The 18,469-nt window shown below is 43.2% G+C and overlaps 3 protein-coding genes across 7 annotated transcripts; 1 reads left to right on the top strand and 2 right to left on the bottom strand.

Annotated features, from left to right (window-relative positions):
• Positions 1-1,826: 1,826 nt before the first annotated feature.
• Positions 1,827-16,395, bottom strand: LOC119648222 (folliculin). Of its 5 annotated transcripts, none has more exons than XM_038049836.1 (7): positions 16,294-16,395; positions 9,486-10,019; positions 9,328-9,423; positions 8,844-9,275; positions 8,532-8,781; positions 2,077-2,179; positions 1,827-2,017 (listed from the first exon to the last, which is right to left on the bottom strand). In XM_038049836.1, the coding sequence occupies exons 2-7, from the start codon at positions 9,855-9,857 to the stop codon at positions 1,900-1,902; spliced, it is 1,371 nt and encodes a 456-aa protein (XP_037905764.1). In that variant the 5' UTR covers positions 9,858-10,019; positions 16,294-16,395; the 3' UTR covers positions 1,827-1,899. The 5 variants fall into 5 exon arrangements, with proteins under 5 accessions (XP_037905764.1, XP_037905762.1, XP_037905763.1 ...); XM_038049834.1 differs by having other exon boundaries at positions 16,196-16,377; XM_038049835.1 differs by having other exon boundaries at positions 16,150-16,377.
• On the top strand, positions 6,740-17,594 carry LOC119648223 (60S ribosomal protein L18). Its single transcript, XM_038049839.1, has 4 exons — positions 6,740-6,780; positions 16,609-16,734; positions 16,874-16,960; positions 17,025-17,594. The coding sequence occupies exons 2-4, from the start codon at positions 16,732-16,734 to the stop codon at positions 17,499-17,501; spliced, it is 567 nt and encodes a 188-aa protein (XP_037905767.1). The 5' UTR covers positions 6,740-6,780; positions 16,609-16,731; the 3' UTR covers positions 17,502-17,594.
• On the bottom strand, positions 13,226-14,518 carry LOC119648627. Its single transcript, XM_038050397.1, has one exon. It carries the CDS (start codon positions 14,516-14,518, stop codon positions 13,226-13,228), a length of 1,293 nt encoding a protein of 430 aa, XP_037906325.1.
• Positions 17,595-18,469: the final 875 nt, after the last annotated feature.

Consider the following 18,469-nt stretch of genomic DNA (forward strand, 5'->3'; position numbering starts at 1 on the left):
AAGGATATTCCGATACGAAACATATTTAGCGAATTGTAGCGTCTCAAATGCACCTCTCTCATGCCCCAGATGGCTTTCTACAGGGTGGTCCGAAAGTTTCTATATACCTCTTTATGAATGTTTAGCATGTTTCAAAATGCGCACCGATTGTTTCGCTACATGGGGATTTCCCATTTTTTTAAGGTTTTATGTAAAACAAAACATTATTAAAATCGATTCACTGTCTGTCTGTCGGTCACACGCATTCCCGCGATATCATCGTTTGGTGTCTGAGGAGGCCGAGAAATTTCATATGAAGGGCACCACTTTCTCCTCCTTTTCCTCACATTACATCGGGCTACATAAACCCGGGACCACCAGCCCGATTTTTTCCATATATTAGTTTATGGAGCAGTGCCCTTTTAAATGCTCTACCAGAGTTTTCATGCCCCGATTCTTAAGGGACATTAAAAATGCCGCTCTAGAGGCCTCGAGTTTTTTTTCAAAAATTTCCGCCTAACGCTAGAAATTCAAATTTCTTTACTCGACTGCGTGAATCCTTGCAATTTCATCCTTCAGAGCAGATTTGCGAGTGAATGGACGAATGTTCAATGCTGACTCTGGTCCAACCATTGTAGATTCACACCCTTGATGAACCCCGGCATTATCAGTGATCCCGTCTTCCATGACTTTTCCGGTGGTGAAGCTTTTTTATGTCTGCAATCCCAAACGACTCGAGACCGTGTATCTCTTGGTGATTACAATGGAGTATACTTTTTCAAAGACAAATCTATAAACTACTATATCAAGGGACCAAGATATTTCCAGATGGTCACCTTCCCCACTTCCCCACTTTCTATCCACCCTATATATGTCCTTAGCTGCTTTCCGTTTCACTTCCGAATGAATGAAGAGACGGCCTCAGTACTTGTCTATCCCAGTCTTGCAGCAACGGAGAAATTTGTATCATTTCTGCTATTGTTCCCGGTTATGATGTGTTAGCTTTCAGTTGATATATACTCCTAAATACTTGAGTGTTCGTTCCAGCTGGATTTTTAACGCCTTTAATTACTAGATAGTTCACATTTGAGAACTCCTCTCTATGCTTGTCTTTAAAACATCTTACTCCAAAAGACTTCCGACCGACCAACATGTGGATTTGAATTAGCTTCAGTATGTGAAGAATCCAACTCCATACTCCCTTGCCACGTTAAAAATACCCGCGAATGAGACATACTTCAAGGCACCCTCGAAGGCCAGAATGGTATTCTTTTTTACCGTGACCTCTTGGAGATTTGTCTTTCCAGTAGGCGTGCTTTTAAGGTTTTGTGTAAAACAACAAACAACAAATTTTGAAAAACATTTTGTACTCTGCAGTGAAAAAAAAAATTGTTTTGAGACGCGAACATATACTTGTTTACGAACAGCTTCTACGAATTTGTATTTCTTATACAATTTTCCCTGTTAATGCAACCCTTTGCTAAATGTTTATCGGACTTTCACAATACGGTGTTTTTCCCACTTTGTGTTATATTTTTTTGTGCTAAATTAAGCCAGAGAAAGGAAGTAACCCAAAGCAAAATCGACTTGTCAAATGCAGCGATTAATAGGACGCTTGAGGTATCCAGCGATGAAGCGGACTCATGTCTACACAAATGAGTTTTTAAACCTTTTAAGCCCCGTATTTAAGTCAGAAGGTACAACTGGCTGCCAGATCTCTTCGATAAAGGAAACAATGTGCCTTGAAATACCTCCTATTATTGACTTCAGCGTCACAACAAGCACGAAAGCAGATGAATGCAATGGAAAAAATACAATTTTGACTTGCTTTTAAGAAAACAATCGTGACCGATGTTTTAAATAGCATATATTCGCAGAAGAAATGACTGTACAATAAATAAGCAAAAAAATAACAATAAATCATAAATATTTCGACCAATATTCAACAACTTTGGTGTCATGTGGTTGTATGCCTAAAATTCTTTTCAATTTGGCCTGATCACTTGACGACTGGACTTGATTGATGCAAGTAATTTTACTGTAAATGAAAAAACAGAGTTAGCCAAGTGTTTTTGAAATAAGGTTGCCAATTTTTACTTCTTCCATTCTTGAACGAGAACCTTGAGCTGTTTCTCGAGGACGGTATCATTGAACAGCGGTTCATCCACAGCTCGGATGACTTTTGTCATTAAATCTGGCCCTGAAAAAGAATAGGAATACAAATTAATACTCAAGCGTGTGGTATACAGTTTAGGTGGGTAAGAAAAGGAGAAGAAGAAAAATTTAACAAAAACTTATATGAGAAGGATTTTATTCCAAAAGCGTAATAATAATAATAATAATCGTTGGCGCAACAATTCATATTGGATCAGAGCCTTGAACTGTGTTAGAGCACTTCATTCAAAAGCGTAAAAAATTTTTAATTTCAAGGAAAGGGAAAACAAGAAAATCAATAATCAAAATTGGTAGAATTGATGAGGATGTTATTATTAATACTTATAGGTAGCGCGAAAGTTGAGGTACACTTCTATCGTGACTGCGTCAATTAAGGTACAGAATGCTTCCTTGTATACCTATCATGATTGTTTTTCAAGGTAGAAATCTGATTCCTATTGTGAATACTGAAAAATATGCACCAATATTTCCTAAAAGTTTCTGGAAAAATAGTTATTTAAAAAAAAAATGACCAATTGCGATGCAACTCTCATTGTGAGACCGATTCCCTGTCCTCTAAGCCGTCCGGCCACAACCAACAGTGGGACATCAGTGCATATACTAACGACTCTGTTCTCGCCTGAAAGAGGGCATTTTTCCTGCTCATTGGAAAGTTGCGAGGCTTGCGCTGATCCCTAAAGGGAAAGGCGATCCCGAATTGCTGTCTTCATACCGCCCACTATGTATGCTTGATACTGCTAGGAAAGTGCTCGAAAAGCTCATCAGAAGTAGACTCGCTGAAGCGATATGCGCTGCCGGAGATTTATCTCCCCGGCAGTTTGGTTTTAGGGCAGGGAGGTCGACAATTGATGCTGTCATGCAAGTCGTGGACGCCGTTCGACGAGCGGAGGCACATAGCCACCGAACTCGACGGATGGTGCTCCTCGTAACACTTGACGTCAGAAACGCCTTCAATTCCGTAAGATGGAAAGACATTCTAGGCACACTAGACAATACCTTCAACGTGCCGAACTATCTTTTACGGATTTTGAGGAACTATCTGAGGAACCGCTCCCTGCTCTATGAAACACTAGAGGGTCAAAGGTGGATGGAGGTCACGTCGGGGGTAGCACAGGGATCCATCCTAGGGCCGGACCTCTGGAACGCTACCTATGACAGTCTGCTTAAACTCGACATGCCAGAAGAGTCGCGCCTGGTCAGCTACACAGATGATGTCGCAGCGCTTGTTGCTGGACGCACTGTCGAACAGGCGCAAAGCAGACTCGGCATATTGATGCGACGGGTAAGCGGATTGATGACTACTCATGGTTTCAACCTTGCACTGGAAAAAACCGAAGTAGTCATCCTGACTAAGAAGAGAATTCCGACCCTGCGTCCCATATCGTTCGGCGAGTCGATAATCGAGTCAAAATCAGCGGTAAAGTACCTCGGGTTGACTCTTGACTTAAAGATGAGCTTTTCTGAGCAAATCCAAGCAGCAGCGAACAAGGCTGCGGCTGGAGTTTCGGCGTTAAGTAGGCTAATGGCAAACATTGGGGGTCCTACGTCTAGTAGGCGACGTCTCCTGATGAGCTCAATGCAGTCTGCCCTGCTCTACGGTGCAGAGGTATGGGCTGGCGCTCTTAACAAGGAGGTATATCGTAGACGCCTCGCGCAAGTACAGAGACGGGGAGCTTTACGGGTGGCGTCTGCGTACCGCACAGTCTCTGAACCGGCCGTGATGGTGATCGCGGGAGTTATCCCCGTTACCCTTCTTGCTAGGGAACGTCAGACCATATACAAGCGCAAGGGAGATAAGCCAAGAGAGGTGGTTGCTCGCGAAGAACGGCAACACACTCTAGACGAGTGGTAGCTCTCTTGGCAAAATGAAACTAGAGGCAGATGGACTGCGCGGCTCATCGGCAACTTAGGTGCGTGGCTGAATCGGAAGCATGGTGAGACTGACTATTTTCTTACCCAATTTTTAAATGGGCATGGAAATTTTCAGTCTTACCTGCACAAGATTGGAAAGGCGCGTTCTCCGGATTGTGTGTTTTGCAATTGAGTTGTGGACGATGCCCACCACACTTTTTTTTCTTGTGGAAGGTGGGATGGGGTTCGTCAGCAGCTCTATTTAAACACAAGGGATCTCTCTCCAGACAACATTGTGGAAGAGATGCTGAGGACTGCTGACAGCTGGAACCGTGTTGCCTATTACGTTCGGGCCCTTCTCGTTGCTAAGAAGATAGAACTCGACCGGTGGAGGAGCCGGATGGCAGGGGGTTCCTTGAACTGACAGTTCCCTTCCTCCTCTCCCCTCCCGTTGGTGAAAGGAATCCCCTGATTTGAAGGCTCCGCAAGGCGGGAGAGTTCGGGGGCTGGCCCGAAGTAATGTGACAAACGGTTCCAGGCTAGCTCTCTGACGATGGGGAGGTGTTTAGTTGGTAGTCCGACGACGTACCGAATCGGGAGTCCAACACTGTGTGCGTAAATGCATTCACCTACCCTACTCCCAAAAAAAACGACTCTGTTCTCAGAGCATTATGTCTCAAAGTATTGCTCACTGAAACTGGTAACGTTCAGTTTTTCTGTGTTACATTAAAAAAAAAGTGTCGTTTACAATCACGTGCTTAAATGCAAAAACCTAACAACTTTGTAAAAACTAACGGCCTCTGGCCCTAAATACCGTTTAATAACAGCCCAGTCCTAGCAATTAGTCCACTTGGGGGCTTTTCAGACCCACTCAGGATAGCGAGCTTTTCGCTGGAGAATGTGATCCTATCGATGTTGAGTGATTACTTTTTTCTTTGTTTTCGTAGAAATCCCGCTCCATGCAGATACCTGATTTAACTAGACGTCTACAAAAATTTGCTCGTTCATTACCTTGATTAGCTAACGGTCTTTTCTTTTTTGGCTAGCAAGCTTCTTACAGGCTCCGCGTTCTACCCAGAATAAAATAGTCTGTTGACCGTTATGAGATTAATTCTCATTAAAGCGATGCTTGTTATGCAACAACTTCAGTTAACGAACATCGATCTCACAACTTCATGTGTTTGCTGCCCATGAACAATCCCTTGAAATCCCAAACAAGGTTACCGGAGCCTTTTCTCAAACTCTTCAAAATAAGACTTAGAGGGGAGTAGCAGCTGAACGCATATATGCAGTTTATTGATTTGGCGGCCGCACGCTCATGTTACTACTCCACCAGTCTAGACTGATTTATACATTATTGTAAAGGTTCCTGTAGGGTCCAGCTCGGAAGTGGTCTGGGAATGTAAATCCTGAGCAACACTTTAACGGTTAACATCGAATTAACTTTATTTTTCCGCTCCAGTTTCATCGCTCTCACGAATTAAGCAATCACAACCATGTGGTTATTATGTAAACCCCCATTTCCTCCGCACAACATGGCTGAATTTGAGGAAATGCCGCACTCCTTGGTTATGTGTCATTTACCTTCATATTTTATGCATAGGACCGAGCGATCAGTACGATTTTGCATGCTTTCGCGAGGTACTCATACATCAATGGAGCCAATCAGCTGAAACTAATCCAAATTTTTGTTTTGAATTGTAGCTTCGCCGTGAATTTCGTTAGGCGATTTTTGTCCTAGTTGTAATTCATACTCATGTCGTATCTATAAATTTATTAAATGGAATAAATACCAGCTTATAGTCACTTCGGGAACGCTGCTCCCAGGCACCATCTGATGCGATGCCTCCGCCCTGGATGAAACCCCAAGTCATATATTTTATATCTTGGGTACCACAAACAGTGGGAAAAAAATATTTTTTTTTTGAGAATTGTGGGATCCTAAGTCCGCATCAACTTAATGCCGGATCGGACCGAATGGGGTGCAACTTGCCCCCCCCTTTTTTGGTCCACGGACCCCTCGTTTAGGGCTTAGCACCCAAACTTTCAAAAAATTAGGCGATGACAGCTTTACAGTTTCTTACCAGGGCAGAAGCAAATCGTCAGACGCTGCCTCAGGGTAGAGGTGAGGCAGCGTCTGACGATTTGTCTCTGTCCTGGTAAGAAATCGTAAAGCCGTCTTCCCAGGGCCGAGGTGAAGTAGCGTCTGATGATTTGCCTCTGCAAGAAACCGTAAAGCCGTCATCGCCTAATTTTTTAGTGAAAGTTTCTTTCTAAATACTCGGGCCTGCCATCAAGTGGAGGGCGAATTCAGGACTCCCGCAATTCCAAACAAAAAGAGAAAACACTTTCGCTTACCAAATTGTGAGTTTGGCAATTTTAGAACAAACATGTGAACTCTAAGTTGGAGGGAATTTTCGTCATCCCGCTGACCCTGTGCAACACGTTGTGGGCATTTGTAATAATTTTATTGAATAATAGAAATTTGTTACAGACTTCAGAAGGGAGCTATGAATGATTGGTATCAAATTAGCAGGAAAATCGATAGCGATGCTGAAAATATGTGGCGCGGCAAGATCTGCAGCATTCGAAATTTATTTCGAATGTTGCGGATGCGGACGGATAGATGGCGCGGAACTCTCCACTCACTCATTTTGGAACGCACCAAGGGAGTGGAGAATTAGCGGTGGAAAAATGCCGTTGGTTGGGACAGTAAGGACCGCATGGAAAGAAGCCGGTCTCTTCTGTTTCCAACCGCGGCGGCGTTCACATACGGTACGCGCATCTTGTAAAAAAGTTTTTAAAGATAAAGTTGAATAAAGTTTAATTATCGTGTTTTAAATATACGAATTTGATTTATTACTAAAAATAGGTTGGCGGAAAACGCGGCACAAAGCATATCATAACAGAAAGAAGTGATATTGGTTTATGAGGAAGTGATTGCGAGAGCGATAGCGGGAGCCATGGCATATTAAGCGGCAAAATCCAAAATCCGTGTCCGTCCGTCCGTGTCCGGATAGCTGAGTGGTTAGAGCACAAGGCTGTCGTACGGAAGGTCGCGGTTCAAATCTCGCTGGCGGCAGTGGGATTTGTATCGTGATTTGACGTCGGATACCAGTCGACTCAGCTGTGAATGAGTACCTGAGTCAAATCAGGGTAATAATCTCGGGCGAGCGTAATGCTGACCACATTGCCTCCTACAGTGTTCTGTAGTGTACCGTTACGGTCTTGAATGAAGTGCTCTAACACACTTCAAGGCCCTGATCCAATATGGATTGTTGTGCCAACGATTATTATTATTATTATTAAATCCAAAATAAAGTCAAAGAGACGTAACTGTTGTATTCGCGAAATCGTTGAAATAACCGTGAATCACTGAACTACTGGCGCAATACACGCTGTGCGGTTACTCATGGAAAAAAACCGTGAGAAGTATCGCCCTCTTTACATTGCATTTCTGGATCTCGAGAAAGCGTGTGACCGTGTACCACACGAACTCATCTGGTATGCTCTAGGGCAATACCTAGTACCAGAGGAACTTATGTGCCGGGTCCAATTGTACTACCACGATCCAAAAAGTAAAGTTCGAGGTGTGGCGGGTGTATTAAAACCGCTTTGTGTCTCTGTTGGTATTCACCAAGGAGACGTCCTCTCACCATTCCTTTTTGTTGTTGTTATGGAAACTGTCACACGGGATATCGCACGTCCAGCGCCTTATACACTGCTTTATGCAGACGATGTTTTCCTAGCGTTCAATAGCAAAAATGATCTCGAGCAACTTGTCCAAAAATGGAATGATCCCCTCATGCAACACGGTCTCAGATTGAACGTGAATAAAACTGAATTTTTAATGACCGATCCCCATAAACAGTCCCAATCACTGTCATTGGCAGTGACCTACCCAGAACAGAGCGATTTGAATATCTCGGGTCAATGCTATCAGTCAATGAACAACTGTGTTGTGAAATTGCTTCACAACTGACGTTTTTTGTGATCGGCGTATTAACGAAAGTCTCAAATCTAAAATTTACCGCAGTGTCGTCCGGCCTGTCGCCCTTAATTGTTTTGAGTGTTCGCCGACTATAAAAGGCAATGAACGGCGTCTTGCGGTAATGGGGACGAAGATGTTGCGTTGGAGCAGTGGCATGAGACGCTTTGATCACATCCGAAATGAGGATATCCGTAATCGATATGGGGTTGCCCCGATCCTGGAAAAAAACTGGGAGAGAGGCGTCTTCGTAATTCGCGCTAACGAGAATTCACTCGTTAAAATTAGTCTGAGCATCGAAATCGATGGTAAACGACCAAAAGGCCAGCCGAAATAACGGTGGCTTGATACGTTAGATGGGGATTTGGAAGCCTCGCGATTGCAATCAGATCAGGCTTTTGATAAAACAAAATAGCGAAATCGATCACGACGAGCCGACCCCGCTTGTGAACGAGACAAAGACTGAAGAAAAAAGACGAAGTAGTGAAGTATGGGAAACAAAATCGAAAACCTATAATAAAAAAACTGAAGGACTCACATTTGCACGGCAATTCTCCTAACCATTTAACAGACACCGAATTGTTGTTCCCAACAAAGTCTATTCGGAATATTGAGTTGTTAGGTTGAGGGACTGCTACTTCCGGTGGCACAGTGATGATCCGAAATTCGGATGGCGACAAGTACTGGGAGCAATTCATTTTAGTTACTTTGTGCATTTGTTCGGGTAGGAGTAGGCGAAGACACATCATCAAATGATAAGTTTTTGCAGTCGGTCCGCGTAGAACTATCTAAAATTGTAACAAGTCCTCCCTGTAGTTGGCAGTAGACATTATTGTGCAATTTTACAGACCTGCACTCCACATATCGCACAATAGCAGGCCGAAATGAAATCAGATTTGAGAATTTCCTTCAAATTCCTCAACGAATGGTAGCTTAGCATGTCGTCGTCGTCATCATCATTCATAATGCTCTTTTGCAATAGCAGCTCCTCACGGTTTAAACTAACGTAACTTCGCTCGATGTCTATGTTTGGTACCAGCCACGGAAGATTACCGAAGGTTACGTGCTCAGTTAAGAACCGTGATCCGGCCAGGAGAACCCATGAGAAGTGTGAATGCAGAATGCCAAAGATATGTTTTTCGCCTGTCAGATCCTGAAGCGATCGCGGGACCTGCGAAACAGGTTGACCACCACTCAGGCGATGATCTCGTTCTGAGCCGTTGATGGATTCTTCGGTGGTGTAGACTTTGCGGGCGTATGATTGAAGCTCTTGGGAAATTCTCTGTAAAAATGTTTATTAGAAGTCATTGAGGAAACGTATAGATTTTATTTACACGTAGATTCTCAGCCAGAAACGGTTGAATGTTGAGCAGAAAGAATTTGTCTTTCATCAGAATTATAATAGAAAAGAGTCTGTTGAAGCCGCGGGCCTGGAAACGAAATATGTTTTGTGAGACTAGCGTAACTGGCGTATTTACACAAGGATGCATACCGTTCGATCGCTGATATTAAATGTGTGACTCAATACATGTCCACGGTTAGTATCGCCGAAGAATACGAAGCCTCCGTCCTTATTGCTGTTCACCTCGCAGCTCAGGCTTCTCACCGAAGCATGTTTAACAAGCGTAACCACCTCCTGGAACACGGGAATCTGTGTGCTCAGGAAGGTTGCATTACTCTCCGCATCTTTGCTACTGTATCCACTGGTCGTCCCAATGGAATTGCATGCGGCGCAGTTTTTGTTGAGTGCCTGGGCATCGGGACTAAGTTCCTCAACTTTCGTATCACGAAGTGTTTGCGTACAGAAAATTGCACAAGGGCCGTGAGCTTCACAAAAGTGGCACAAAGCAATCACTGCGTTCATTTGAAGGCAGTTCAAGTGTGTGGGTCAACTACTGAATAAACTGTGTGTGTTTTTGATTTGTCCCACGTTGTCCCGGCAGGCTAACGATGTATGACACCAGATACCACCTACGATGACTCCGTGACACGGTTGGCTAGACTGTTGTCTATGTTATCAGCATGACTACGAAAAATATGGGCTTTGTAAATTTTCATTATGTTAAAGTGATTGAGTAGTAAGAAATAAAATTCATTTTGCATATTATCTGACTTATAATCGTAAAGAGGTAGGCTTTTACCTAGACTTTATTTAAGTGCTAAAGTTTTATTTCTGCTTGTTCAAGAAAGGTGATCATTTCTAGTAGATGTTTATTTAGGCCCTCTGCAAGCAGATGCTCTACAGAGTTGATGGATCTATCCCAGTTAAAGTGATTTCTGATCTGGATATACTCAGTACATTTGAAGAGGATGTGATCTAAGGTTTCCTGCACATTGCATGTATTGCAACTGTCATTTCTTATGATTTTCATCTTTTTGAGCCATGGTTTATTATAGGCGTGACCTGACATGATTCTGTTGGCAGTTTTTATCCGCGACACCTTTTGTTTGCATAGGTCTTTCGGAGGTTTTATGGGTACATGGGGGAAAATTTTTGCAAAGAATTTCCCTTTGGAGCGAATATCATTTTGATAGCTTGAGTCCCACTCCTCTGCTATTTGGTTGGCCACCAGAAGGTTTAAATCAATGGGGGCCAGGTGACAGTTCATCAGCGTGGCGCTGTTCTGGCCTTCGGTAGCTGCCAGATGTGCATTTTCATTTAATTTGATGCCACTCCTTGCCGGGCACCACATTATGACTTCTTCGCCGTTCATGCATTTGATGTTGTTGTGAATTTCATTGACCATGTAGTGGGTGCTAGACTCTTTGCCCAGGATCCGGCACCCGTGTAGGGACTCCGTAATTATGACCACTTTCTTATGACCTTTATCCGACGCGTATTTAGTGGCTAGCCAAGCCGCTTGGAGTTCTGCTGATAACTTTGTCTTCTTCTTCTTCTTTTTCTTCAGCCTTTGTCCCGTTCACAAGCGGGGTCGGCTCGTCGTGATCGGCTTCGCCATTTGGCTCTATCGGATACCTGATCTGGGTGCAATCTCGAGGCTTTCAAATCCCCATCCAGCGTATCAAGCCACCGTTGCTTAGGTCTGCCTTTTGGTCGTTTACCATTGACTTCGATGTTCAAACCAATCTTGGCAAGTGAATTCTCGTTTGCACGAATTGCGTGAACATACCATCGAAGACGCCTCTCTCGCAACTTTTCCACGATCGGTGCAACCCCATAACGATCACGGATATCCTCATTTCGGATGTGATCTAAACGTGTGACGCCACTAGTCCAACGTAGCATCTTCGTCTCCATTACCGCAAGACGCCGTTCATTGTCTTTTATGGTCGGCCAACACTCAGAACCATAGAGAGCGACTGGACGGACGACATTGCGGTAAATTTTAGATTTGAGACGTTCGTTGATACGTCAATCACAAAGGACACCAGTTGTGGAACGCCACTTCATCCAGGTTGCGTTAATGCGTGAAGCAATTTCATAACGCAGCTCTCCATTGGCTGATAGCGTTGACCCGAGGTATTTAAATCGCTCAGTTCTAGGCAAATCACTGCCGCTGACAGTGATTGTGCCTGTTTCATGGGGATCGGTCGTCAAAAATTCAGTTTTGTTTAAATTCAATCTAAGACCGTGTTGCATGAGGCGATCATTCCATTTTTGAACAAGTTGCTCGAGATCATTTTTGCTATGAGATGCTAGGAAAACATCATCTGCATAAAGCAGTGTGTAGGGCGCTGGACGTTGGATTTGGTTTAGCCGGTGCTGCCCCACCATTTCAGCATGATCATTGACCACTGCAATGCTTACATCACCTCCTCTGACAGAGGCATCTGTGGCATATATTTCAAAGTTCCTGGATTTGTAGTTGCATATGGAGGCATTGATCTCGTTTGCTAAAGCAGTTTTTGGAATGTTTCTTACCTGTAGCCTGAGTTATAATTACTTGTAAGTTATGTGGAGGGGTTGATTTTGTTAGCTCTCAGGAGGTCAAAAGGTGAGAGAAACGTTCGTAAGTTTCAGAGAGGCCATTTTTAGCATCTGCACTCGCTTGGACATTCCGAAAGACATGAGGTCGATTTGCATGGAGCCTTAATAGCTCCTTAGTTGCTGAAATCGTTATTTTGAGATGGGGCGGCGGTTCATTTCCCAGAGCAAAGGTGGACAGGTGAGGAGCAGTTTTGGTAAACGCTAGGCATCTTTTTAGCATTGTGGCCGCTATTGAGGTGATTTTGTTATTTAGGTATTTGGGTGCTATTACGGATGTGGCAGCGGCGTAATCTAGGATGGGTCGTATTAGTACTATGAACAATTTGATGCTATTTTCAGGAGGAAGGCCCCAAGAATGTCCAGTAGAGAAATTTATGACTCTAGCAGCTTTTTTAGCCTTAGTGATGGTGGCAATTGTTGGATCTTTTAATATTAAGGATGAGTTAATTGTCTTGCCAAGGAAGGTTATCTTTTTGACTTGCTTTATGCTGATATTGCCAAGATTCAAGGGGTGTAGTGCACTACTGTTTCTTTTAAGGGTAATGAATTTTGATTTGTCCGGATTTATATGAAGATTTAGGCTTTTGCATTCGTCAATGAGGGCTACTGTTTGGGCTTTAATGGAGGCTTCAGTTTCCGTAATTGTTTTGCCAGTGGCTAATATGAAAAAATCGTCAGCATATTGGTAGATTTCTATGTTGGGGTCGATTGGTTTATGAAGTGAGGCCGTGTAAATGTTGAATAGTGTGGGGCTCAAGACACATCCTTGGGGTATACCATTGCAAATTTCCACCTTCGCATCATCTAGGATTAGTTTCCAGTTAGCCAGGAACCGTGAGATCCAGATAATGATTCTGGCTGGTATTTTATGTAAGATCATTTGAGATTCAAGGGTTTTTAGATCTACACTTTCATATGCTTTGGATACATCAAGAACTACAGCTTGCGCCTGCAGTTTGTTTGCTTTGGCTATGGAGATTGAGAGAAGGATGTCGTTTAGACATGTCACAGTGGATAATCCGCTCTGATAGGCATGGCTGTTGGGAGGGAGAATTTTGTGCTCTAGAATGAAATGGTCTAGTCTATTTTTGACAAGTGTGTTGCGGATTTTTGGCGAAAACATTAATTAGGAATATGGGTCTGAAGTTTTTAATGTCTGGTAGGTTTTTGTTTATTTTGGGTATGGGAACTATCTTAATGACAGACCATTCCTGTGGAGGGTTTAAATTTCGCCAAGTTTCATTAATGGAGTTTAGCAGAGCAGATTTGACCGATGGGCTTAGTCACTGAATGTACGTGTACGTAATTTGGTCGTTACCCGGTGCGGAGTTCTTTTTCCGTTTTTTGAGGACCAGAGCGAATACCGCAGGAGTAAAATTTTGTTGCAGCGATGGTGGCAGTAAGTGGGATGTAAAATTATTTGGATTTGGCTTGTTATAGCTTGAGCTTAGAAAGTCTAGGTATTTCTGGTCATTTTCAGAGTCCCAATTCCGGTTGTTGGTTTCTTCCTCTTGAAAATTTTTAAAGTTTTTTATGCTTTTCCAGAATACCTTAGTGTCTTTTTCGACACTCAGTTCTTCCCAAATTTCGTCCCAGGCTTTTTTCTTAGCCGCCTTCACCACTTGTAACCATTTCTTGTTTGCAACCGAGAAGGACATGAAGTTAGTATGATTGGCATTACTGTGGTAGGCTCTCAAAGCTTGCCTTTTCTCTACAAATAGTGTTTTAAGATCACTGTTCCACCATGGATTATGGGAGGAGCCCTTGGGGATTTTGAATGTCGACTCTTTAATTTTACTTTGGATTTCCGATGTCAGACCGTTCAAATTCTCCGTGGGAGGGATGGACTGCAAGGCAGTTTTTAGATGAAGGAGGCCTATTTTGTATTTCTGTTGAATTACAATGGTGTTACTGTGGATGGCTATTGGTTTATGCTTGCTCTTAGAGATCGGTTGTACCAGCGCGTTCCAGGACCAGGATATAGTATTGGAATTAGTGAGGGTGACATCTGGTGCAGATGCTCTTGTTTTGCCATTTGTTACCTGGTTCACAAAGGTTAGTGAACCGTTGTTGAGTGGTCTAAAGTCAGATCTGCATATTGTGTTTGAGAGATGCCTCCCTTTACTATTCTCGATGGAATCCCCAAGTATAAATGACCTGGCATTTAGGTCGCCCGTTATTATTGTGTTTGCGGTATTGCTCAGAAATTGAAATAGCTTGTCTAGTTCTACCTTGAAAGTAGTCGTAGTTGTATGCGGGGGCACGTATATGGAGGCAATGGTGATGTTTGGAGTAAGATTCAGGGTCTTAGCGGTAATGATGTTCATGTCGGTATCATAGGTTATTGGCCTGGCATTTATGCCTTTGCCAAATGCAAGGGCAACTCCACCATAGTTATCCTCTCTGAATTTGTACATAAGGTTAAAACCTTTCAGGTAACGAGAATGATGGGACGAGTTAAAAGCGAAAGTTTCCTGTAGGGATAGTATGTCATAGCCGTGAGTATTAGCAAAGTATTCAATTTCAGACTTATTGTTAGCTAGACTTTGAATGTTATATTGTAGGATGTTTACCATTTGCAATTTCTACGAACGTTAAGTCGCTCGTGATGTTGAGTTTATCAGTCTGTTTTTTGGTTTTTTGTATGTCTTCTGCCAAAGATGCATCTTGTATCTTTGAAGAGATGCTGTTCATGAGTTTAAGGATTTGCGACAATACTTTCTGATACTCGGATACAACTGTGTACGTTGGGTGTTCGAAAACAGTTTGATTTGGCGTAAGTGGTTCTTGATAGTCACCTTTGGGAAAGGGTGTTCTGGTGTTCGGGCGTGAAATTGATTTGACAGCAGAACTGAATTTTTTACTCCCTCTGATGGTTCTATTGAACTCATCTTGAGGATTCCTTGTCCAGTTGTTCGCACTTTCTTTTCTCCAGCGGAGGAAAGACAACGTCACAGTCAACATTGCAGTCCAGTGAGTCGTAATAGTTTTTCACTTCTTTGGTAGCTTCTCTCATGGAGATATTTTTTATTGTTGCCGTCTTGATGATTGTCAGATGTTCGACCCAGATGGTCCACTTCCTGTCTCTGGCGTCATGATCTGACTTACCACATAGAGCACATTTTTTCCCGCATGTGCTACCATCGCACTGATCTTTAGGATCACTGCAATTTAAATATCTACTCACTTTCGCTTTGCAGTTAGTGGCAATGTGGCCTAATCTGCCACAAGCAAAACATTGCCTCGGTCTGTTTAAGTAATGGTCAACCTCAACCCTCACGCTACCGATTGAGATATGTTTGGGGATCTCAGAGCCAACGAAGGTTAATTTGACTGTTCGAGATGGAAGGAAGACATCTTTGTTTTCTTTAGATCTGAAATTCAGCCTTTGCACTTGCGCCACTTTAATCGGAGAGTTAATGTCCTGTAGTATTTCATCTTCTGTGAAATCCGTGGGGATGCCTTTAATAATCCCAAATCTATGGGTATCTCTCAAGGAAATATATGCTTTTAGCCTTAATGTGACCAAGCGATTGTCGGATGCCAAGTTGTTCGCGCAGGACGCTGATTTGCAATAAACTTTTATCCTCGTAGGCTCATCTTCCTTGACCGTAATTACCTGGTCTTTGAGGTTAAGACGCCTCGTAAGTCTATGGAAATTGAGGGGTTTGAAAGCCTCAATTCTTTCCTGTCCACTAACTTTATGTATGTATGTCATGGGGTTGCTTCTCTCCACACATACTGTGTACGCTTTACATTGAGCGTTCTCGCTGTACCTGTACACTGGGGCTGTTTGCTCCTTCGGAACTATATTTTGCTTTTCCATTGGTGAAAGGGTCTTGCTTAGGTCCTGAGACTGGGTAACCTCAGGGTAAGCTTTGAGTTGAGTCGTGGCTAGTAGAATTTCAGAAACCTTTTGCTGTTTAATCGTGGGAGACTGGATTGGGGATATTGACAGGCTCCTAGAAGCCCTTCCCTCTTTCCTGGTTAGGACATAGCCACCGATTTCTGTTGGGCTTTTGAACTGTGGCCCTACAGGTGCCTGAGGAGATGTTGGCATTTGGGAAACGGACCGGTCGAAATTTGTTTTCCCCTTGTCCGGGGGTTCACTTTCCCTAACCTCCCTGGCCTATCTTGACTGAGGCCGGAATGCCTGTTTACAGGGGAAAACACACACCAAAGAATATGGAGGCAGATTTCTACTTACAAGGTTTGATTGGGTGAAGGAGCAGAAATAAAACTTAAGCATTCACCTTTTTCCTTAAGCAGGAACAGATTCAAGATCAAAATATCAAAACAAAAAGAAACACGGTTTATTACACCCACGCGGATAGGCAAAAAGAGATCTAACTTCAAAACTGCTGAATAAACTGAAAGTTTTCGCCGAAATCACGATATAAAACACACGCCGTCAGTGAGCGGCTCTTTGTTGACATCAATCATATGATTACCAATCAAAACAACACTCCCCGTAAAATGTTCAATACACTTCTTGCTGTGCGGAGTACGTAGTTCTTCTATGATCAGGTTTAATAAATGTAGGTTTCGATAGCAAGTAATTATCATCGTCATCATCTTGAAAAAAGACAAGATTTATTGATTATATTTAGCGGATCATGAATTTCAACCTCAACATCATTTATATTGTTGGCTTTACAATCAATAGGAATCTGCATTGAATTGGAAAGAGTCCAACCATTACCAACTTCACACATCTACTGTCAACTATCAAAATCGTATTGGTTCAGTGCAGCCAACGTTCAAACCCTCTTTCTTTCCGGTCGCCAAAATGGTGAGTGTCGCTGTCAAATATTTCGTTCGATGAAATTCGTGTTCATCTATATAAAATATGCAAAGTTTGCATAATTTTTATAGAGCAAATGCGGCGTGTGTATCTCTACTATGGGACTGACCAAATATTTTCTTTCTAGGGTATTGATATTTGTCATAAATACGATCGTAAGGTCCGTCGTACGGAACCAAAATCTCAAGATGTTTACTTGAGGCTTCTTGTCAAGGTAAGGATTCGATGTGAATTTCGAGTGTTAACGGGAGAATTGCTAACACAATTCTATCTTTCAGCTGTACCGCTTCTTGCAAAGGCGTACAAACAAGAAATTCAACCGAATTGTGTTGAAACGTCTGTTTATGAGCAAGACCAACAGACCGCCAATGTCACTGCAACGGGTGGTTCGTTTTCTGAAGAAGAGCGGTCAACCAGAAGCCACCGCCGTCGTCGTTGGAACTGTTACAAACGATATTCGTCTTCTGAAAGTTCCAAAGTTGACTTTGTGCGCGCTCCACGTTACACAGAAGGCTCGCGAGCGTATCCTTGCTGCAGGCGGTAAAGTGCTGACTTTCGATCAACTCGCCCTGAAGTCGCCAACAGGCAAGAAGACCCTCTTGTTGCAGGGCAAACGGACGGCCCGCGAAGCCTGCAGGCACTTCGGCAAGGCTCCTGGTGTTCCTCACTCGCACACTCGTCCATACGTCCGGTCGAAGGGACGTAAATTCGAACGGGCTCGTGGCCGTAGGAGTAGCTGCGGTTACAAGAAGTAGATGCAGTAAAAATCGTTTTCCTTTTTAAATATCCACACAAAATGTGACGAAACGCCGAAGGAATAAACCGGAGAATGTTTGGTTTTGTCGAAATCGTGTGTTTTTATTGTTCAACAGTGATTTGAGGTTATTGTGCTGGAGATGTTTGGAGATAAGTCAAAGCCGGGGTTTGCCTGGTTCTATGGAGTTGTAGTTAGTGCTAATTGGATGATTGATTTATAAAGCAATTTCGCAATAACGCGTCATCTCATTGGATAAACTGTGGTTGTGGAAAAAAGTCGCAAACCTTACTTATAGCCTGTTTTTGACACAAGGTCTGAAATGTATGGAAAGTTGAGGAACGTTAAGGCAGGAGGACCTCAAGCACAAAATTTAACAAATCGTAACCTCCTGTGGACAGCGTTCCGTTGAATCGTAGGAAGGTGTGTTCAGGCCTTGAGCCTATGTTTTGTTGGGTATTTTGGAACTCCTGCTCGAAATTAACATGACTTTCATTTGGCTTAACCATAGCGCCCTCAGAATCAAACTAGCTTCATCTGCTTTTGAATCTGTGGATGGCATACAGCGAGACATCTGTATGAAACACTCGTGGAGTGTATGCCTAGTAGAAGGAAGCGCTCCCCGGAATATTACCGCAATGTCGTCCGTCTAGTCGCTCTCTATGGTTCTGATTGTTGGCCGACTATAAAAGACAATGAACGGCGTCTTGCGGTAATGGAGACAAAGATGTTGCGTTGGACTAGTGGCGTGACACGTTTTGATCACATCCGAAATGAGGATATCCGCGATCGTTATAGGGCTGCACCGATCGTTTAAAAATTGCGAGAGAGGCGTCTTCGATGGTAGGGTCCCGCAATTCGTGCTAACGAGAATTCTCTTGCCAAGATTGATCTGAAAATCGAAGTCGATGGTAAGCGACCAAAAGGCCGGCCGTAACAACGGTGGCTTCATACGCTGGATGGGGATTT

The sequence above is a fragment of the Hermetia illucens genome, chromosome 2 (genome assembly GCF_905115235.1).
Source record: "Hermetia illucens chromosome 2, iHerIll2.2.curated.20191125, whole genome shotgun sequence".
NCBI classification, from domain to species: domain Eukaryota; kingdom Metazoa; phylum Arthropoda; class Insecta; order Diptera; family Stratiomyidae; genus Hermetia; species Hermetia illucens.